Consider the following 23,655-nt stretch of genomic DNA (forward strand, 5'->3'; position numbering starts at 1 on the left):
ATACCTTACTTTACTCGTTACTTTAAAAAGTAATCAGATTACAGGAATGCATTACTTGTAACGAAGTTGCAAACGCTCAGTGACTGCAGCGATCCAAACCTCGTCTGGTATTTATATCGGCACAAAAACAGTGTGCCAGCAGCTTCATGCATGGGTTCCCATGTCTGAGGTGTAATGTGTTTCGTCCACATGGTGTATATGTCAATTTGTTATTATTGTCAAGACTTTTTATTGTATGATACAGAACAGCACAAACACAAGTTGTAAAGATAAAAACGCTGGGGTAACAAGGGTCTGTGATATCATTTTACTCCTACCAGGATCTGCATGTGATCAGTACGGATGAAAACCGTGTCGTTGCGGCTGTGAGGGAGTGGAACCAGAATGAAACCTACAACCTGTATGTGTCAGACACTTCAGGGGTCTACTACACTCTGGCTCTGGAGAACGTGGTCAGCAGCATGGGCCCCGAGGGAAACGTCATGGTCGACCTCTACGAGGTAAAAAAACCATTCAATTTCAATTCAATTCAATTTTATTTATACAGCGCCAAATCACAACAGCAGTCGCCTCGAGGCGCTTCATATTGTACAGTAGATCATACAACAATAGATACAGAGAAAAACCCAACAATCATATGACCCCCTATGAGCAATCACTTTGGCGACAGTGGGAAGGAAAAACTCCCTTTTAACAGGAAGAAACCTCCGACAGAACCAGGCTCAGGGAGGGGCGGGGCCATCTGCTGCGACCGGTTGGGGTGAGAGAAGGAAGACAGGATAAAGACATGCTGTGGAAGAGAGACAGAGAAAAATAACAGATATGATTCAATGCAGAGAGGTCTGTTAATACATGGTGAGTGAGAAAGGTGACTGGAAAGGAAAAACTCAATGCATCATGGGAATCCCCGGCAGCCTACGTCTATTGCAGCATAACTAAGGGAGGATTCAGGGTCACCTGGTCCAGCCCTAACTATATGCTTTATCAAAAAGGAAAGTTTTAAGCCTAATCTTAAAAGTAGAGATAGTGTCTGTCTCCTGAATCCAAACTGGAAGCTGGTTCCACAGAAGAGGGGCCTGAAAACTGAAGGCTCTGCCTCCCATTCTACTTTAAATACTCTAGGAACAACAAGTAGGCCTGCAGAGCGAGAGCAAAGTGCTCTAATAGGGTGATATGGTACTACAAGGTCATTAAGATAAGATGGGGCCTGATTATTTAAGACCTTGTATGTGAGGAGCACTGAGGAGGACCACTGATGCTGTATCCACAGGAAAATAAACTCTGTGTCTGAAGCAGGAACATCGCACAAATGCAGAAACCTCAGCTTTAGTTTTGGAGCCTGCAGTATTCATTTTAGACAATTCTCTGTTTTTAAACAGCAGGCCTGCTCGATGAGCATGCGGCCTGCAGGTTTATTACGAACGCTGATCAATACTTTGGAGCTAGCAGGCAGACGTGATGAAATGTACTTGCTTTGTCATTTTGCAAAGGAACCCTGCTGCTGTAGGCCTACAATCTTCAGAGCACGTTGTGTGAATATGAAACAGCTTCAAAGTGCTGACATCAACAAAGGCAAAGGGGCATTGTGCCAGCCATATAGATTTTTAGGAGCCTGAGATTATTTCTTCCTTTGATTAATAACTGCAGATCACTTTGCACAACACACCAAATCCAAAAACAGAAGGTGTGCTATGAGCTGGTGTTGAGGCTCTGTGGAACTCACGATGCTTTTAAGTTTAACGTAGAATAGAACTATATCTGTGAATCTAATAATTAAGCCCTTGGTGATGCCGCTCATGTCTGCTGTGGCCTGAGCAATAGAATCGAATCTACTGTCTTGATTGGGGTCGCCACCCGAAACGCATGATGTGCTAAATCTCTCCTCCAAGCGAGATTGAAGTATCTGTCAATTACTAAAGTGGAGTTTCATTGCCTGATGCCACTGTCACAGACTCAATTCAGTATCCCTGAGCCGTCCTGCAGGTCTCCAACAGGGAGTCAGATTCATTTAAGACACACATCGATTATTCACAAGTCTCCAGACAGTCGATCATTTCCCACTCAGGGTTTGTGACTGTGTTTGGTTTTTGTTGGGAATGCAGAAGTAGGCTGCATTTCCTTGAAGTGTCTGATTTGCTTTTGCAATGCGTTGCGATCGTTTTCGGCACCGTGACTTGAAAATAGGAAAGTAATCATATTTATTGGTCAAATAAAGTAAAATTTCACATAAAGCTGTGAACCGTTCTGATTCTCCAGGTAGCGGGAATAAAAGGTATGTTCCTCGCCAACAAAAGGACGGACAACCAAGTGAAGACGTACATCACCTACAACAGAGGCAGAGACTGGAGGTTACTGCAGGCGCCGAGCAAAGACCTGAGAGGCAACAGCATTCACTGTGTGCTGGTGAGTTTCTTTGCATCTGCCAGCGAGATGCGTTCATACATGTTTTTATATGTGTGCGCTTCCATCAAAGAGAGGCCTTGACAGGAGTTGACTGATCCCAGCAGCAACGAGAGCCCGAGCTCGGAAAGAGCAGCGCCCGTCAAAGCTGAGTGCTCTGAGGCTGCTCAGCTGAAAGGTCAGCCATTTTGATTCAGTCCAATAAGCTGACCTCCCATTTAAAGAAACACAGAGAGAAAGACTTGTCAGACAGAAAGGCTTTTCTGTATTTTATCTGCCTTCCTTCCTGAGAGCCTCTAGAAAGTTGGATGCTTCTCATACTCTAGTGGAGTTTTCACTCACTAGTAAAGTTCAGAATTACAAGTAAACAACCTACCCTTGAAAATGGAAACCACTTATTTCTTGTAGCACATTTTTCTTTTCAATACCTTACCTCTTTGTGTATTTCTCTGTTAAATGAAATGTTGCAAAACCAGTGACTCAAAGAGAAAAGCTAGGTAAAGAAAGCACAAAAGTCCTGAGCATTTGTAGAGTTATGTCAATACTCCAGCAACCTTAGACGCTAGAACCACTTCTGCAAGAATCATAGCAAAGCAAGACATTTATACAGAGGCCAAGGATGAAGTCAGTCAGTGGATGGAGTACAGATTGTGTATTCGGTTTTTAAATGATGACATATGAACCCTGCTTTCGGGTCCAAACTACTCTTTGTTTTTAACATGTTTTAATGCTTTGTATCTTGTTCTATTTAATCTGAACAAGAACCTAAAGAAAATCTCAGTTTTTAAACCCTTACAAACTATAACTACAGCCCAGCCCTTGCAGCAGTATATTAATGACTAACCTCATATTGTGGATGGATTATCTCAGTCGTTCTCCTCACTGAAGTTTGGTCCTTTTACAGCATCCTGCCATGTGATTGCATTTGTCCCTAACCATCGGGAACCCTCACGTTAACTTTTATCGAGTGGAAAAATTAGCTTTCATCCTCCAGCTTCACTGTGCTAATGTGTTTATGTCATGCTAACATAGCTGTGTAGTTAGCCACCACGTAGCACATCATTATATACCAGCTAGCCCAACTTCAGAAACCCTACAAATGTCACTGCTGTTTAGTTTTCTGTCTTCATTTATGTCAGAAGTGATAGCAGAGCTGTACGTTTTAATTTATCAGAAATCCCTCAGTCAGAACATGTTTCCATCTAAAGATTACATACCTAGCGAGCTAACTTCAAACATTGTTAAACTTCATAAATCCTGTTTTCATGGATGCCTGGATTTTAAACTTTATTGTTACACCTGGTAGAGCAGCAGCGCTGATCATTTTATTAAAGATGGAAGACAGTTTGTAACTCTCAGTGATGCCGCAGTGTTCGTTTGACTTTGGGACCTAAAGCGGAGTTTGGACCCGGAAACGGCTAATGATGTCAGACGTAAAGACCAGATAGGTGCTAAGAAATGCCAAAAGATGTGCCTTGCAGACAACAATGGGGGTGATCAGTTAAGGAGAGGGATATTCGAAAAGCACAAGACTGTGCACAAGTTTGCTCACATTGTTATTTTAACAAGATTGTGTTAATTAAGAAGCAACCAAGTGGCAACCTCCAGGGCTGGATGATGCTGGCAGGTCTCATCACTGATAACTGGAGCTGATCACCACTGCACCATGTTGGTGGTTTTGATTGCTTTTAGAAGATTATTAAAATCAAGTGACCTGAGAAAAGTATGACCTACTGTGTGGTACACGCCAAATTGTGCTTCAGTTCTGTTGGTGAAATTCTAGTTTTTTATTAGTCTACACTCATTTCCAGCAGCTATCTGTGCCCCTCCAGTGCAGCTGGTCAGTGCAGCATGGTAATCAGACTGCTAAGACTAGCAGATAACTCAACCCTTGGACCAGATCTGATGGTTTCTGGCTCTAAAAGAACCTACGTGGCAGCCGTTGAAATGCTAATTGTGAGATTTAACAAATGCTTCATTTAGATGCCATAGGTGCGTCATGGCGAGGAGGAGCTACAGCCATCTGTTATCGTGTCTGTGGCAGCAACAAAATATACAAGTGTCAAAGAACGAGGGTTAGACGCTTCATCAGTACAAGTTTCGGATGAGCACGGCTCACTTTAATCACCTTCTACTAATACATGTCGCTAGATGACAAGAGTTTGACAGTTGGTGTCACTGTAGCACACCTTCGCATATGTCCTCTTGAAATGACTGTATGTACAGAAATAATCACCTTTTTTGATAAACCAATTAGCGATTCAGTGGCATGCCTCGCCTTCCACCCATATTATACAGTCATTTGTCAGGAAATGTCAGAGTTTTAATAAACCTCTAAACAGCCCGTCACAACATGGCCTGCACCAGTGGCATTTTGCTGGGTCGTAATGAGAATTGTGCCTGTAAAGGTTAACCCAATCAAAATTAATGGTGAGGCCAGTCAATGGGGAAATGGTGTTTGTGATAAAACATAAGACTTGGGAGGGTTGCCGATCCACGTTGAGGCAATAGCAGTTTTGCGCAGAAGCATCTTTTGGAGGTTTTTTTTAATAACTGAGTTTTTGATTTCTCTCTGTAGCCGTACTGTTCACTACATCTCCATCTTCACGTGTCTGCAAATCCCTACACATCTGGAAACATAGCCAGCAGGGACTCGGCGCCGGGGATCATTGTCGCATCAGGTGGGTGAGAGGGAATATGTTTCGAGTGGCACGTCATCTACATTCTCCGTGTCTTCTTGGACTTCTGAGGAGTTTTCTTTAAGACAAAGCTCATGTTTTTATCTGTCGTTAAATTATTTAATAAAAGAAGGACTTTTAGCCCTTGACTGAAAGGTTAAAACATCTAACCAGTGCTCACTGTTGTTGATTTGCCAGGGTTGTAGAAGGAAAGTCGAACAATATGTGCATTATTCAGTTAATAAAGTAAGGTATTCTATGGTTTGCTTAGATTTTAGTATACAGCAAAGGTAACATGAAAGAGCCTCCAAACTGCAGAGACATTAGTGATTAAAAATGCTTCTCCTTTACTGTTTTTCTTCTTTCTTCTGTGTTAACTTTAAGATATCTGTCTGTTTCTCTTAGTTATTAATCATTTCTGTGCATTTTCCATGACTTGTTCTTCTTTGCAGTTGCACTGTAGTGTTTGTTACATTTAGCATCGGTACATCACTCCCGCAAGCATGTGACATGCTGGCATCAGCTCACCTTAAAACGCAAACAGATAACTTGACAACAGAAAAAACCCTCAGAGCAGCATTGTTCCTGAGAACACGTGAAAAATAGGCAAGGACTCTAATTGATTCACTGTGAAGAAAAAAATAAGGTAATGTGACATCAGCAGCCCCCAGGTGGATTCACACCTGTGATATTTACTCCCGTGTGGACCGGCTCTGTCAATAACATGCAGGCACCGGCCTTGGGTGTCTGGAGAAGGCCAAGTTTACCCTACCAGCATGAATGCCATGACCTTTATGAACCACTGTGGGATAAGTCGGTTTCACTGATTTGGGAGTAAAACAATTAACTTATTTATTTCAGTCTATGTCATTATTTCAGCTACAGAATGGTGAAAATGAATGAGAATGATTACTTATTTCTTCTTCGCTTATTTCTTCTTTTCTGTCCCAGACCATCATTTGGAAGTTATTTTGGGAATAAAAATGTTGGGAAATAGTCCTAAAACAGTAAAACTTATTCAAAGTCCTGGGTTCTGAATGATTATCTCAGTTTTACATTTTTTCTGCCTTAGTAAAAAGGTGGCAGATGATATGGGATGCATCGCGGCATTGTGTAAAAATCCCATTTTACAGAGTTATAAGGAAAGGTTAGCTTTAAGGTAGGGTCATCAAGTCCATGAGCTGAAAGACACATTAAAAGCTAAAATGATCTATTGATACTGAGTCTATTCATACACTTGTGATTAATTAATATTATGTTTTGAACATTAGCCCATTCACAATGTGACATGGGATGGGCTTTTAAACATTCCAATAGTTTTGTGGTCTTGTTCATCAGTGGGGGAAGAGAGGAGCGGGAGGTTGACAGATGGATTAGTACTGATGCGATCAATCACCGGTCCAGTCTCTGTGGTTAAAAGCATGAAGGCAAAGCTGTCGATTTATTGGTCAGCTCCTATCCTCATGTTTGACCACAAGCTGTGGGTCATGACTGATTGAGGATAGTATCAACAGGACAACTTCCTCTGTAGGGGGCCCAGACTCAACCATAAAGAGGGTGAAGAGCTCATACGGGAGGGGAGCAGGGGAAAGCCACTACCATAGGTTTAGGTCAGATTTTCCATCTGGTAGGAAACTCCAAGGGCAGAACCAGGACATGCTGGTGAGATTTTGACATGCTTGGGAATGTCTCTGAGCTGAAAGCTGGGATGAGACTGGATATTTCTGCTTAAATATCCAGTCTCATAAATATACTCTCTAAGTGTATGTATATACACTTAGACAGTATTATAGCAAAATGGCCTTTATAGTAGTGAGACCGAACACTGAGCTCACTGTAGGATAAGGGATCAACATTTAATGGGCCTTTATTTAGCTGAGATTTAACTGCTATTACAAGTTCATTTATTGGTCAGTAGCAGGAAACTGGACTATAATCCACATGGTCACTGTTGTTTGGAGTCCTGTGGAATTTGTAGGCAGTAGACCACAGTACTTTCGCAAGACTCTATGCTCATAAGTTGTGCAATGTGAGGGCTAGGAGATCTAGTAGATCTTTATTTTCTATGTCTGGGTTATAGTGCAGTTTGTGACACATTAAAACAGAACTGTTAGGTAGAAAAAATGAGACCTTTATAATAATAGCATCCCAAGATTTCATCTCAACTCTAAATTGTTCATTACAGCATTTGTTGCTTGTCTTTTGAAGTCAAAATGAAAGTAAATCTGTTATTTCGACCGCCCGTAGTGCCATATGGGACCCCAAACTGGAGACTATAACTTTCAAAGACAGGAAGCAGAACAGTGATGAAAGCAAACGTGTATTTTAGAATATTAATTGGTTACCAACGACGTCTTTCAGACATCTGCTGAGTTCTCCCTAATCTTATGTTTTTAATTAAACCCAACCCTGAACCACTGTCAAGGTGGAAGACTCGAGGAAATCATTATCAATCAAGATGACATGAGGCTAGAGGAGATGCTAAACATTAGCACGTATACAATTATAGTTCTGTGAATTATAAGTGTATTACACTGTTAGTGCATGATACAGATGCACTGTATCCACAGCATACCTGTACATCACACCAGCATGGTCACAACATCAACTGGAGCTCAGCAGAAATCTAAACATTCAGCACTCGTGTAGCTCGTATGTTATGATGAGTGTGAAGCCTATTGTTTTTCAAGAGGCATTCAGAGTAGGGGACAACTGGAAAAACCGCCACCTGGCGCCAATTACGGGCTAAATTAAAGCAATTACAGCCGTCTGCACAGAATTAGGGAAGCTTGTCTTAATGTGGTCAGAACTGCTGAATGAGGGATACAGTAATCTGGATTTATTGGTTAATTTAGGGGTATGGGCAAATGTTGCACTGCACAATAGATCTTTCAGAGGACTGTAATTACAGCAAATGTCTGCAGCTGCAAGCTGGTGCCTCCTGCTGTAGAACCACCTCTTGTCTGAACACAATGTGTAAAAGTCGTGGTGTTTTTTGTCAGAAATTAATTTCCTTTTTGTGCATCAAACTGTCTCTCCACCTCGAAGCACTTGATCAAGTTTGTTTTCTATCCTTTCTGTGAACTGGCCTCACGTCCAGGCTCCATTGGGGCAGAACTGACCACCAGCAATGTCAGTGTGTTCATCACCTCGGACGCAGGAAACACGTGGAGACAGGTGAGGCAACTGTTTTTGGACTGTTGTGATGTCTCGCTGGTAAACTAATTCTGCATATGTGTCACATTTGAGGAAAAAGTATCTAAGCTCTAAGTCTTCACATGGCAACAGCTGACTGACATTTAACAGTTGGTACGAACCACGCTGTCAACTTCTGCAGTCTCCTACTGACTGAGAACATTACTTTCTTTTCCAGCTGATCACAAGTGACCAGACTGTTAAACAGAACGAGTCCTCTCACGCTTTAGCTCCGTGCTTTAGTTTAACACCACTTTATATAAAGTTTAGAGATAGTTTGGTTGTATGGAATATTCAAGCTTTTAATCTTGTTATTCCATCATTGCAGACTAGAGGATAACCATCCCTCTGAAAAAAGGAGTAAAGGAGTTCATAAAAATATTCATAAATTCATTAAAATTATTTTAAATGTTTTTCTGTTAGCATATACTTTTATATAAAAGATGTATGAAAGTCGAGCCAACGTGTCCTTCACTAGTTTTGGAATCTCAGAGACACAAATATCTGATAATTAGTGTCAGGTAACAACAAAAAGAATATTCCAATGTTCACTTCTTGGATGCACTGCGCCATGTTATTTGTCAAGAACACAAACAACTGGTGGGGGGAGATTGTCACACCTAGCAGGAGCTTTCCTCTCCCCAGGAACTCTCTGCAGGAGGGGGAGATACAGGAGAGGTGGAGGAAGATCTCAGCCTGGGCGTCTATTGTCTCATGTAGTCTGGAAGATGAGTGGATGGTGGGGTGGGTGCAGTTTTCTCTGTGGTGGGGTTGGGTGGACTGTCCCGGGCTCTGTGGGGCCGGGGGCGCTGCTGCGCTGGGCCCCGGTCTGGATGGGCCTGGGCCCCCTTTCCCTGGCGGGTCGCGGAGTATGGGAGTGCCTACTGGGGTCAGCGGGGGAGCTGGCCCCAGGGAGGGGTCACCTTGCCCCTCCCTTCCTTCCCTCCCCATCTCCAGCTGCCTCCCTCTTCCCGCTCCACCACAACCACCCACACATGCAGGGCCTTGGAGTAGGGGTATGTCACCAGGGTGCAGAGGAGGCTACCCCCCCCTCTGTCCCCTTCTGGCTGCCTCTGCCTCAATTTTATCCCACAACTTAGACATTCACATTACTCACACTCTCATTACACATACATATAGGATCTTGGGGGTGGGCACGATACACGGAAGTCCAAAGTACCATCAGGGTGTACACCTCACCCCTGGCGTCGTTGCCCACCTCTCAATGTTTAAATACACGTAGACATTGAGGGCTAGCAGGAGGGACTATGCGCTTACCTGCTGCTCTCTGGCAGGTAGCTCCATGCCCTCCTGGGTTTTAAATGCACCTTAGAACACACATGCATCAACACTACAATGAGCGGGTGGAGGGAGGTTTGGAGTCTTCTCTCACCCCCGTTCTCTGCGGCCTGCTGGAGCGGGGGGGCTAGGAGGAGGAGTTGGCCGTCCGACTGCGGTCTGGAGTGTGGGGCCTCCCTGCTGCTGCGGAGTCGGGGCGGTCTGCCTCCCCACCGCAGGGAAAAGGGTAACACCACCTGGGTCTGGGTGCAGTTCCCCCCTCCAGGGGCAAGGGTACCTAGACCCGGTTTGTAGAGTACGCTTGGGGAGTGTGATCGTGTGTACAGCGTCTCTTTATGTCTGTCTCCACGTTGGTTGAGTGTGGAGTAAGTGCATATGAGAGCATGAGGGTGGGAATGGATGTTTGTGTCTGTGTGTGCCTGTATGTCTGTGTCTATATGTCAGGTTGGGTGTCAGGCGCCACCTCTCTGGGGACATCTCAGGCCCTCCAAGGTTTGGAGGCCTATCTCCCCCTACCACCACTTCCCCTGCCAGTGGCAGACTCCCTCAGACATCGGTGCGTTGGTGGTTCTTTGTGTCCGGGGATGGGCGTCCAGGTACACACCGGCTCACTCCTTGGCGGCCGCTTATCGGGGCCTGGAGCCTGGGGCTCGCTCGGGCCACTTCGGAGGTGGGGTGCCCCCGGCCTCTCGGCCTGGGGCTCGGTCACTCAGGCACAGCTGGCTGCCGGCGGAGCTCACGGGCGCGTCACTGCAACTCCCCCTGGCTTCTGCTCCGCGGCTGCTGAGTGAGCCCTCATCTGGGACTCTCCTCAGCTCTTTCTGGGACAGTGGCGCGGCTGCCCCTCTGTTGGTCTTCCTTGGTCTCTTGTGTTCTGGGGGCCTCTGGATGTCTGGAGTTTTGATCTCCTCCATACCTGCTTCATACCCTGGAGGACGGGGCTGTGGCTCCCCACACTCCCTAGCAGATCGTTACATGGAGAAACCTTTGGAATACAAGCATGCTGATCCACACAGGTATGCACACAGGTGTACACACGGGTATTCACAGACGCGGACTACAGCTTTCTTGGCTGCTGCCTCAAAGCACATTGTGCGCTGTCTATCTTGCGTGCTGCACAATATCGTTTATTATTTAGTATCTACTGATATCTACTGCTAGCTAGTTTATTGTGATGGTGCCGTTTTTTTTATTATGTTGCTCTTTGTTGTTTGCTTTCTCTTCTGTTTTTTTTCTCCATACAGGTGACCCAGGTGTTTTGTTTTTTTGTTTTTTTTTCTTTTTCTTTCTTCCCCCCCTTCTCACCGTCTCTTCTCCCCTTTGGTTTTCTTTTTTTTTTTTTTTTTGGCCTGTCCCGTTTGGCTCTTTTGCCATCAGAATTGTTGTCTAAAGGCAAAGAAAGATACCCAACGGATTTTACTTTACCAAACTGACCATCCCAGCCTTGCCGTAATGGTCCATTTGATTCACCTTTTATTGTTTATTTTATTTTCACTTACTGAATACGGGACAGACTTGACTGGGGGAAAGAAGGGGAGAAAGAAAGAGGGAAAGAGAAACAGCTGAGAAGAGGGACGGGGGAGAAGGGCAAAAGACAAAAACCAACAGAACGGGCAGAGAAAAAAAATGCATATATCAATCACCTGGATCACCTGCTGAGAAAGAAAAAAGAAAGCAAGCAGAAGAGAACAAGAGTAATAGAATAAACAACATCACAATGATATATGTGAATATGACAGTAAATACTAAATGTTAAACATTATTGTGCAGCACATAAGATCAACAGAACACAGTGTGCTTTGAGGTAGGAGCCAAAAAGGGTGTAGTTTGTGGGTGTGATCACCCGTGTGTACACCTGTGAGCATGGACGCGCTTGTTTTTTGTTTTTTTTTTAAAAGGTTCCTTCATGTAATAATCTGCTAGAGGGTGTGGGGGGGCCACAGCCCCGTCCTCCAGGGCGTGAGGCAGGTGTGGAGGAGATCAAAACTCCAGACATCCAGAGGCCCCCAGAACACAAGAGACCAAGGAAGACCAACAGAGGGGCAGCTGCGCCACTGTCCCGGAAAGAGCTGAGGAGAGTCCCAGATGAGGGCTCACTCAGCAGCCGCGGAGCAGAAGCCAGGGGGAGTTGCAGTGACGAGCCCGTGAGCTCCGCCGGCAGCCAGCTGCGCCTGAGTGACCGAGCCCCAGGCCGAGAGGCCGGGGGCACCCCACCTCCGAAGTGGCCCGAGCGAGCCCCAGGCTCCAGGCCCCGATAAGCGGCCGCCAAGGAGTGAGCCGGTGTGTACCTGGACGCCCATCCCCGGACACAAAGAACCACCAACGCACCGATGTCTGAGGGGGTCCGCCACTGGCAGGGGAAGTGGTGGTAGGGGGAGATAGGCCTCCAAACCTTGGAGGGCCTGAGATGTCCCCAGAGAGGTGGCGCCTGACACCCAACCTGACATATAGACACAGACATACAGGCACACACAGACACAAACATCCATTCCCACCCTCATGCTCTCATATGCACTTACTCCACACTCAACCAACGTGGAGACAGACATAAAGAGACGTTGTACACACGATCACACTCCCCAAGCGTACTCTACAAACCGGGTCTAGGTACCCTTGCCCCTGGAGGGGGGAACTGCACCCAGACCCAGGTGGTGTTACCCTTTTCCCTGCGGTGGGGGGAGGCAGACCGCCCCGACTCCGCAGCAGCAGGAAGGCTCCACACTCCAGACCGCAGTCGGACGGCCAACTCCTCCTCCTAGCCCCCCTGCTCCAGCAGGTCGCAGAGAACGGGGGTGAGAGAAGACTCCAAACCTCCCTCCACCCGCTCATTGTAATGTTGATGCATGTGTGTTCTAAGGTGCATTTAAAACCCAGGAGGGCATGGAGCTACCTGCCAGAGAGCAGCAGGTAAGCGCATGGTCCCTCCTGCTAGCCCTCAATGTCTACGTGTATTTAAAATTGAGAGGTGGGCAACGATGCCAGGGGTGGGGTGTACACCCTGATGGTACTTTGGACTCCGTGTATCGTGCCCACCCCCCAAGATCCTATATGTATGTGTAATGAGAGTGTGAGTAATGTGAATGTCTAAGTTGTGGGATAAAATTGAGGCAGAGGCAGCCAGAAGGAGACAGAGGGGGGGGTAGCCTCCTCTGCACCCTGGTGACATACCCCTACTCCAAGGCCCTGCATGTGTGGGTGGTTGTGGTGGAGCGGGAAGAGGGAGGCAGCTGGAGATGGGGAGGGAAGGAAGGGAGGGGCAAGTGACCCCTCCCTGGGGCCAGCTCCCCCGCTGACCCCAGTAGGCACCCCCATACTCCGCGACCCGCCAGGGAAAGGGGGCCCAGGCCCATCCAGACCGGGCCCAGTGCAGCAGCGCCGCCCGGCCCCACAGAGCCCGGGACAGTCCACCCAACCCCACCACAGAGAAAACTGCACCCACCCCACCATCCACTCATCTTCCAGACTACATAAGACAATAAACACCCAGGCTGAGATCTTCCTCCACCTCTCCTGTATCTCCCCCTCCTGCAGAGGGAGCTCCTGGGGAGAGGAAAGCTCCTGCAAGATGTGACAATCTCCCCCACCAGTTGAAGAGCCCCCCAGGTGGCTCGACGCACCGGCGGCACCCTGCTCCAGGGCTGGGCCTCCCCTTTGGTTTTCTTTCTCTCCCTCTCTTTCTTTCATTCTTTCTCCCTGTCCTATCCCCCAGTCATGTCTGTCCCATTTGTAGCAACTGAAAATAAAATAAATTCATAATTATAATAAAGGTCAATCAAATGGACCAATATGGCAAGGCCATGATGATCCACTTGGTAAAATAAATTTGCTTGGCATCTTTCCTGGCCTTAAGACAACAATTCTGATGGCTAAAGATCCAAACGGGACACCAAAAAAAAAAAAAAACAACACAAACACAGTGGAGAGGCCCAGTTCAGTGACTTGATTGTTGGGTACTTCTGCATTGGCTTTATTTCCCCCCCAGAGGTGGTTGCATGTCGGTGGATAAATACAGAAATATAGAGGACAGTTGCAGGCTGATCCACTTACCATACACTGTGTGTGGTTCACCAACCCACTGGAGAACTGACTGTTTGGTCTTTGTATTTTTCTCTTGGGTGATTTCTGGGAAGGTGAAAACAATGTGTAGGAAGGCAGCTCACAGTGTATATGAAAGTATTTCCAGAGCTGACTTTCATTCACTAACATGGATTTTAAGCTTGGCTTCAAAAAATGTCAAGGCAAAGTGAGCAGTTGGGACCTGAGCATTGAACGTTGTGTCTCGCATTAGAACATCCGCCTGTCTTCCTCTGTTTGATTTTGCTTGTCTGTGGACTCCAGTTCCAGTAAACATGGCTGGCTGTCAGTCTGAAATGACCTGCAGCCCTGATCATAATCATCCATGTGGTTATCCACCATCCCATTTAGCTTCTGAGTTTCATTTAAAAAAAAGCCTCACACATGTAAACAAACCAATGTGCAGTGATAAGTATGAAGTGATTAGGTCAGACATTACCCCTCAGATGGAGATCCAGGATGCAATTAGCAAAATGACTGTTACAAAAATAATTTGGGATTTGTTTTATGGAAAAGTTAACATTGGTGGTGGAGAGTGCAAAGTTAGAGTAACTCTATAAGCATCATTAGTAAAATAAAAAATCAGAAACGACTGCATTCATCCACCAAGGCTGAACATTAATCCAACACTAAGCATGAATTGACTCCTGAGCTCATATTTTATACCCATACTGAACCCAAGAACATCAAGACAATGATGCAGATTATGAAGAAATGAAACAAAACAGTAAAAAGTCCTTTAAAAATGTCAAAATCTTGAAATTGACTTTAAAAGTTTATCAAAGAAATAATCAAATACCTCATCAGAAAAGGTAAGAGCCAGGAAAACCCCTTAAATTTTCATCCACATATAAATAACGCCAATTAAAAAAATCAACATCATTGTTCAGAAACAAACTCATCCCCACGGCTTCTATTCGGGCGCCACAACGTTCTAATCAGATCAGTTGTTCTTGTTTCCAAGCACAAACAAATTTTAATTTAAGAGTCACAAAGTTTGCCAAGTCACTGCTGTTGGCGAAGATCAACTTCCTGCAATTACACAATCATGCAGTGCAGCAAATATGTTATATTTATTAATATTACAGCCTCATGTCTGATAATTAATTTTTCCAACGATGTGCCCCGTTAAATCTTGAACAAACAGCCACTCGCCATATGGAGCACAATGAACCGACTGACCTCCCGTCCTCTCGCTGAAAACATCCTCCTCCTCGCTCGTTGCCTATCCTCAAGTTTGGAATATAAGTCCTCAGACAACAGCCAGCTTTTTTTTTAAGGTCACCAATCATATTACTTCTAAAGACCGGCTGAATTCATTGGCTGCATAAACCGCACATTAGACGGCCTCTACATCACTAGATTCACTTCAGTTTATGAGGCTTGTTTCTAATTAAACACAGCAATGAAAAATAATTATTTGGAAGGTAATGTAGCAAAGCAGGGCCATGATTTGCATGTATGAGTGTGTCTGTTGTGAAAAATGACAGGGTGGGTGTGTGCAAATGTGTATACAAGTAGGAGTACATCAAGCGTTTTTGTCCCAGCAGATTTTTGATGAGGAGTACGCAGTGCTGTATCTTGACCAAGGAGGGGCTTTGGTGGCAATAAGACACACTCCGCTTCCCATCCGACACCTGTGGTGAGTCATTATGACAGAGACGCCATTTGTCACAGCATGACTAATTTTCTCTGAGGAAACTGCAAGTCCTAAGTTAGTCAAGTAAAGGCAAACGAGTTTGTCTTGGAACGAAGGGAGGGTACGACTCTGTTTAGAAAACCTTGGATGATTGTCATTCGGCTTTCTGGGTTTGAGACTGTAATGACTTTTGCTCTCACTGATCAGCGTTCTCCGAGCGGAGAACCTTCAGCCCTGCGCGGAATATAAAATAAAGTCGTTAGACAACTCTCAGGGTCATTAGTGTGCGCACACAGTTGAGGGATTAGCAGCGGCCCCTTGTGAAGCAGCTGTTTGTGTTCCCAGGTTGAGCTTCGACGAAGGACGGCAGTGGAACAAATACAGCTTCACCAACACGCCCTTGTTTGTGGACGGGGTGCTCGGAGAGCCCGGGGAGGAGACTCTCATCATGACGTGAGTAGAAAAAAAACAGAGGAACAGCAAATTGCTGGTGTCTTTAAATGCGCGCTCTCTCGCATCGTGACCCGAGCCTGTGCCGCTTCCATCTATAGCTCCGCTCTATTCAGGATTCCTGACTGTGCGTTTTCCTTTCATGAATAAAAAGGTTTCTGTCAAGGTCTAGCCAACATCAAAACTGGCTGTCTGCTGATTATGATCACAGGAGATCAATGCTTCAGCGACAACGTGACTGCCCATTTGAAGAGCATGAAGAAGAGTGATCAAAAAATGCCTGAGAAAACAGACGAGAAACTTTATTTCTTTATAAAGTTTTAACTGCGTTAGAAAGTGGAGAGAGGCGTGGGGATGATTTAGCGTGCCCTCAGAAATCAGATTTATGAAGATTCCTTCTGTGTTCTTTCAAATTTATTATTAGAACAGCCCAGAGCAGAAGTGCGTGCATATGCTATGACGCAGCACTGCTCCCTTATTGAAGCAGAGATTTAGGACTTTGGGACGTGTTACCACAGCCATTACATCAATGTTTCATGATACCTGCCATAAATGACAGACTGACAGCTGGCTGTGGAGTCAGCCTTACAGGAGAGTGATAGGGCACAGCTGGAGAGAGAAAAAGGAAAATGCAGCTCTTTTTTTGGTGGGACTCGAGGGTGGAGAGCTAAAGGCGATGCTGGTAGAATAAGTTCTCGAATGCAGAGCCTCTCAGCTGGCAGACACACCATTAGTTTTCATAAGACCATCATGCACTGTTTTCTTATCAATTTGTACTCATTTTTACAGTAAGTGCCTGTCATGGCTGGGTGCCTCAGAAGCTAATTGACAGATTGATTGTGATAAATATGCTGTGGTATGAATGGTGAGGAGGGGTCAGTGCAAAGACACGCAGCCACTCAATTTAGCTAGAGATGGAATATTTATCCACTTAGTCTCATAACCTTGGATTGTGTTTTGTTCCTGACCAGTACATGAAAAAATATGGCTTTTCGTTCTGATTAAGTTAAACTTTAAAAGAAAGGGTTTTTAGTAACAGCATAACGCTGGAAATTATATACTGTGGATTTCGTTTTTAGATTGGGAACATTTCAAGTGTTAGTCACTGTTAACGAATCGCATGTAAAGACTAAAACCTTCCAGCAGAACAATTTATTGCACAATATGTCTTATTTTCCATGTTTCATTTCAGTCTGTGCTGACACCATAAAATAAAACCAACAAACCCTTTATTGGATAGGGAAGCTGTGTGGAGGTGACAAAGTAAGCTGAGGTTGAACTTTCTGTTGGCTCTCTGTAGTTGCTGCACAACTATTTCTGTCACGTGTGCTTTGAATGAAAAGTTGGATGCCTTCTCGAGTCTAATGTGTTTTCCAATTTCCCAGCTCCCTACTAGAATCCAGCAACTGGTGGTCACTTGCTGCAAGACAGAGCCATGCAACAGCGACTCTTTTTGTTTTAACTTCCATGTCTCTGGCAGTATGTCTAGGGTTAGGGTTGTGAGTGTAGGCCGGGTTTGGGTTTGGTTAATGTGCTCTCCTTTACATAGATTTTTCACCTCTTTGCACTACTTACATCGAAACACTTTTAACAGAAAAACTGTACCTACAAAATGAATGAGAGTTCACTTGAAATCCAGCATTTAGTCCCTGAAATCTTTTTAGCATGTTGCGAAAGCCTAAGCCCTAAGCCTAGACAAATCACTGGTGACTGGATGGATTTCAAGAGTGACTTCAGTCATGCTATCAAGTGATCAAGTAAATAATAAGCAGTTGTGCTTTACAAGATACCGAGCTGAATTCTGGCTCAAACCTCCTGTAGCCTCTCTTTCTGGTGCTCTGCTTTCCTTCCACAGTCCAAAGATATGCTCTCATCTGTGATGGATGAGGAGCCAGCCCAGGGTGTACCCTACGTTTCGCCCTACACCTGCGGGGATAGGCTCCAGCATCCCGATGATGCTTACTTGGATAAGTGGTTAACAAAGTGGATCATTGGATGGATGAATAAAGTTTCAAAGAGGCAGACTGCTAGATTAGTAAATTAAAAATACAATGCCCCAAAAACCAAACATGATGGATTTGCAGATAGCTGATAGATTTGTACAACTACCCAACTCTAACGTTGCAGGATAAAAAGTGCCTTTCTGTTACCTGTTGGTTCTTCCAATGATGGATCGCAGGCGGCAGATCTTGTGTGTTTTAAGTGAGGAGCCAAATGCACACAACACAGGCGGGACTGATCTTAACAAAAGTGCGGATTTATTCGGACTAATGGCAAAACAGACAAAACAAAGGGCAAAAGGCAAAAGGCAAAGTCAGAGTTAAACGGAGATAAACTGAACTGGGAGAGCTAACCTAAACACTAAACTTGGACAGAGGGAACGTGGATGGTGACACGAGGAACCTAGACATGGAGACCTGGAACATGATAAAAACAGACAACCCGGCAATGACTACATATCATAAACACACGAGGGTGATGAGGGAAGTGGAAACGCTGGGGAACACAGCTGGGACGCATAGACATAATGACACAGGAGGAAGGAAAACTGAACACAGAATGCAAGACTGTCAAAATAAAACAGGAAACAGACTTAGATGCAGACTAGATGCACTGCTCAACACTGGGACCGGGGAGAGAAACAGACTTAGAAATAGAAACGGGAGACCAAACACAAAGACATGACGAGGACTCGGGGAATTAGAGAGTGAGAGACACAGAGAGGAGAGAGAGAGGGACGAGGGAGACATGGCAGGGTGGGGAACATGAGAGCAGAAAAGGGAGAAGAGACATAACAACAAGGCTAAGACCCAGAGATCCCAAGAGAGAGGGACACAAGGACACAAAGAGAACCTAATAGACAACTAGACTTCAAAGACAAGAAAAACTCAAAACATAGAAAGAACTAAACTGAAGGCTAAACTGTAAACATTGAACTTAAACCCTCTTTATAATGTGAGAGTCACAAACACACTATAATCTCAAAAGAGCCAGTGCCCTGACACAAACCTGTAAATCTTATATATCCATGCTTGCAGCAGTTTTCTTGCACGGATCATCTGTTGAAGCATTTGTCTCTTTCACTCACAGTCTTTATAAGCTGTTTAGTATTTCACTTTTAAAGGCTCTCTGTAATTTCCTAAAACAGCTGTCCACTGCTGGTAGTATCAAATGCTAGCTAATAAAGTTGTTTATTTCTGGTTGCATTTTCAGTTTGATGCTCTGAAGTGTATTTGGGGCATCCGAAAGCTGAACGCGCGGGATCAGCGTTAATAGACCTCCGTGCTTCCTTTCACGATAACGATGGCTCACGACATTCAGCGCAACAATGAGCCTCACAGATGTGTTTTTAATCATGTGTGGTCAAAAAAACATCAGCTCTGTGGCCTAGATGATAAGATTCATCAGACAGTGCTTATTAGCAGGATGAATTCACTCCCGGCTTTGATCTTGGTGTGGGATTTGCTCACCAGACTTTTCCTTTAACATCGTTTTAGTTCGATCATTATCCAAATCGTGTTTTGTATTTAACGAGTGCAGCGTGTGTGTCTGCTTTCTTTTTTCAGGATATTTGGACATGTCAGTCATCGATCGGAGTGGCAACTGGTGAAAATAGACTTCAGGTCCATTTTCAACAGGAGGTGTATAGAGGCAGATTATCAGACATGGCACCTGCACAACCAGGTACGGCATTTAATCAGATCAGGATAGAGTTTTGATTCTTTTTACACCCTGTACAAAATGTTTTAGAGCCTTTAATTATATTTCAAAACTGTTTTTAATTAAATAACATTTCAAAGAGGCAGACTATTAAAATGATTTTTAATTTAAAAAGTATACTAATGAGCTGCTTCAGTAAAACACATCATTATGAAACCAGGTCTAAGTACCCTAGCTATACTAACCCCAAGTGCAATGTTTAGCAGAAAAACTAAATAACTTTGAAATATAGACAGTTTTCCCTTTGACTGCATGTTTTGAAAAGCCAAAATTCCAATATTCTGAAATGTTAGGGTTAGAGCTTTCAAATTAGGATTAGGAATCATGGAATAAAATGGTAGTAAGTAAAAGGCAGGACTCAGCCTTGCATGAAAAAACACTCCAAAAGGAATTAAACTTGTTACTTAATGAGCTATTATTTCCAAATGAGAAGTAAATTCATTGAAGGAATTCTAAAGTCTGTGGAGACCATCTCCTCCAAACACAAGTTCTTAAGTTTGGTTGATTCAGAGCCCCTCGCTGTATGCTTTCAGCTTTGCTGTGTTGTGAAGCTGGAGACCTCCCAGCGCAGAATCCTTACGATTCCTCCCTCATGCTTTAAGTGAACCTCCCAGCATACGTTAAACCTGCCCCGAAAGCTCCTCAGCCTGGTCGGGCCTGAAGCAGAGCCAGACGTTTAAAGCTTGCCTTTATTCATGGCCCACTTCTGTAATTGGTTTAGACACCCATATGCTCAAAGCAGACTAATGATCAAAACATATAGCATGGAAGATGACAAGAGTCCAAGCCAATTACAGGGCTAAACTGCCCAAATGTAGAGGCAGTGTGGGTATAAAAAATAAACACCACCTGAAAACAGAGGTTTTGTGTTTAAGTTAGGGAAGGAGCTGGCAGTTGTATTTGTGGATGCTGGCAAGAATTTTTTTAGCCATCTCACTAGTGACACCTAATGCACAAAGACAGAATGTTGTGGTAATAAAAAGAGAGCAGCAGTGTAGGATGAAGGATGCAGTGGAAACAGGCTGCTGATATCTTCACATCTTTTTGTACTCGACTGATTTTATATTCACTTCCCACACATAGACACGTGGCTAAAAATGGATTAGGCTCTGGCAGCGTTTGCAGCTGAAACTCCTTCACAGTCGTTCATCTCAATATCACAAAAAAATCCCTTAAAAAAGAACTCAAGCAGCACATTCGACAGTGTGACGCTTGCAACGGAGGAACAGTTGCTGAGCTGAGCACGCCACACGCCACGAGCCCGTAAATATGCGCTGAACAAGAACGGTGTTCTTTGCACACATGGCTGATTGTATCCTGTAAGTTATTTATTGTGGATACGGAGTTACAAAATCACTTCAGTTTCAAACTCTGTTTCTTTCCGCTTGGCTTTGTTTTTGGACCCTGCAGGGTGAGCCGTGTCTGATGGGAGTCAAAAGAATCTACCGAAAGCTGAAGCCCACATCCAGGTGCGTTATGGGAAAGACATACTCAGTGACCATGACATCGGCACCATGCGACTGCACAGAGGCTGACTTTGAATGGTCAGTATTTAATTTTCATTCAGTCCATTTTGTATGTGCTAACACTTTACAATCCCCACTTTTAAACTGTGCATTAATAATTCATCAGATTTGAATAAGTATAATCTGGGACTACTGGGCTCTGGTGGCTCCCTGGGAGCTGGAGAACTGTGCCTGGGTCTCTGCCTCAGTTGGTGGCGGTGGGGGACTGGGGTTGGTGCTCTCTAACGGTCTTGGGGTGTGGGGCGCTTGTGGTGGCGGGTTGGCCTCTTCTGGGTGGGTCTGGCTACAGGGCCTGGGGCCCTGGTTCCCAGGGTCTCTGGCTAAGACCCTTCTTGCGTGGGGTTGGTCTGCGCCCCCTTGGGTGGGGTGGGCTTTCTCAGGTGAGGAAGCATACATTGCTGAGTGCAGCTTGTCCCAGACCCAGACCAGGGTGTCTTGTCCTTTTCCTGTGTGTGTCCCAAGACTCATTTGAACACTCTGGTCTACTGTCTTGGGTGGAGGCCCCGGACTGGGTGGTGTCATTGCAGACCCTACACCCCCCCGTGGCTGGGTGTGGGAAATGGGGGTGCCTACTGAGCCAGTTATTTCCTGGCTCTCTCCTTACACACCCACACACACTCTCCCTCATACAGCACATGCACGCGTAGGGTCACAGTGGGTAGAGCCATTCACGTGGCTGTGTCGGTGCTACCTGTGAGTTTTTGAGTGTTTGTGTTCCAGGTGTTGTATGTTTGTTCTCTTACAGGTGCGGTAGTTGGCGATACATTGTGTATTTCTTTTTGTACTCTGTTCTTTTATTATGTCTTCCCCAATCCTCTATTATTCTCTCCCTGTCCTGCCTTAGACATTGTCATACTGTATACCACATATAATAGAATAACTGAAATAACAGGAATATAAAGGAAGATGTAAACAGAAACACCCTAAACAAGAGGAGCCTGTAGAGAATTTATAGAGCTGCTCTTGGAAAAGCAAAATGTGTTTGGCACACAGTGCATTCAGATCATAATTCTGATTGTAAAAGCTGCCAGAGAGGTCAGGACTTGAACAAGAAAAAGAAAAACACAGCTGGAGTAAACACTCGACATCATCAGAGTGTTTGGATTCTCTGTGTTTTTGCTGGGTTTTTTTGTTTTTGCTAAGACGTCTGACTCCTGTGAGCCCTTTTCGGTTTGTGTGTGTGTGTGTGTGTGTGCACTAGAAAGCCTGCAATATTAAACCAAAGTTGCTGGAACTCTTAACACTTTACCATCCACTTTGTTATTGCCTTTGACCTTGAACAATCCTGTAAATAAACCTGTTAAACCTTAAAAAAAATATGACCTCAAAGCAAACTGTGCTTGTTGAGCATGTGACCAAAATGTAGCCTAACCCGAACTGAGATCTGGTGGATTTTAACAGGTTATGAATTTTACTGTGAACACACAATGATAATTCATTATTGTTAATAATCATTAGCAGTACCAGGATTCATCATATTCATTAGTTTATCTATTCTTAGATTGTATTTATGAATTTTACATTTTGTCATTGCTGATAAAACATGCTGATAGTATTTTAAAAATATTACATGTTATATGATTTACTGTGTATTTGGTAATGATGTTTTGTACCCAGTGCTTTTAGATGTAGCTTTAAATATAATTTTAATGTTGCAGTGAGGTATTTTTAACCTAAACCATAATGTTCCTGTAACCACATCTAGCCTGTAGTGCAAAAAAATATTGCATTTCATCTTATTGAAGAATATGAATTCTTTACAAAAGACTTTCCAGTAATTATACTAAAGGTTTATTGGAGATTCTGAAAAACTAGTTCATGCATTTATTACTTCCAGGCTGGACGACTGTAATTCATTATTATCAGGCTGTTCTAGAAACTCCCTGAAAAGCCTTCAGTCCTGACAGGGACTAGAAAGAGAGCAGATTTCTCCTGTATTGGCTTCCCTTCATTGGCTCCCTGTTAAATCCAGAATTGAATCCTCACATACAAGATCTTGAATAATCAGGCCCCATCTTATCTTAAAGACCTTATAGTTCATGTACAATATCACTTGTTGTTCCTAGAGTATTTAAAAGTAGAATGGGAGGCAGAGCCTTCAGCTTTCAGGCCCCTCTTCTGTGGAACCAGCTTCCAGTTTGGATTCAGGAGACAGACACTATCTCTACTTTCAAGATTAGGCTTAAAACTTTCCTTTTTGCTAAAGCATATAGTTACTCTGCAATATCGGGTTATATATAATAATATAATAGTGGGTTAACATAGGCTGCTGTAAGCTTCCCAAGATGCATTGCATTTTTCTTGCTCACCTTTTCACTCACTATGTGTTTATACACCACGCTGCATTTAATTATTAGTTTTTATTGATCTCTGGCTCTTTTCTATACTGTGTTTTCTGTCTTCCTTCACTCACCCCCAACCAGCCACAGCAGATGTGTTGTCTAAATATTGCTGCTAAACGCAAACCTCACCAAAATATCTTATACTTGTTGTTAGGAATGTTTTGCCAAAAATAAATTACTTATTTTTGATGATCCCTAACAAACCATCACAAGATTGGTTCAAATACCTAAATTCATATATTTCCAAATTCCTTTGGAAAGATAAACCCCCGCGTATTAGCTTAAAAACGCTACAAAGAACCAAGGATAGAGGAGGATTAGATCTGCCTAAT

The 23,655-nt window shown here is 44.2% G+C and overlaps 1 protein-coding gene across 6 annotated transcripts in view; it reads left to right on the plus strand.

The window, feature by feature from the left end:
- LOC102302798 (VPS10 domain-containing receptor SorCS1) overlaps nucleotides 1-23,655 on the plus strand; it is a 208,960-nt gene that overhangs the window by 148,081 nt on the left and 37,224 nt on the right. For all 6 annotated transcript variants that reach the window (XR_006054271.1, XR_006054272.1, XM_042219613.1 and 3 more), the window contains exons 9-16: nucleotides 321-500; nucleotides 2,257-2,403; nucleotides 4,979-5,081; nucleotides 8,179-8,255; nucleotides 15,197-15,288; nucleotides 15,631-15,738; nucleotides 19,302-19,419; nucleotides 20,866-20,999. Coding sequence is in view for 4 of the 6 variants with exons in the window: in XM_042219613.1 (XP_042075547.1) it covers nucleotides 321-500; nucleotides 2,257-2,403; nucleotides 4,979-5,081; nucleotides 8,179-8,255; nucleotides 15,197-15,288; nucleotides 15,631-15,738; nucleotides 19,302-19,419; nucleotides 20,866-20,999 (959 nt within the window). In the remaining 2 variants the exon portion in view is untranslated. The remainder of the gene's footprint in view (nucleotides 1-320; nucleotides 501-2,256; nucleotides 2,404-4,978; nucleotides 5,082-8,178; nucleotides 8,256-15,196; nucleotides 15,289-15,630; nucleotides 15,739-19,301; nucleotides 19,420-20,865; nucleotides 21,000-23,655) is intronic.

The sequence above is a fragment of the Haplochromis burtoni genome, unplaced genomic scaffold (assembly GCF_018398535.1).
Source record: "Haplochromis burtoni strain Fernald_Lab_line unplaced genomic scaffold, NCSU_Asbu1 Contig_35, whole genome shotgun sequence".
NCBI lineage: Eukaryota > Metazoa > Chordata > Actinopteri > Cichliformes > Cichlidae > Haplochromis > Haplochromis burtoni.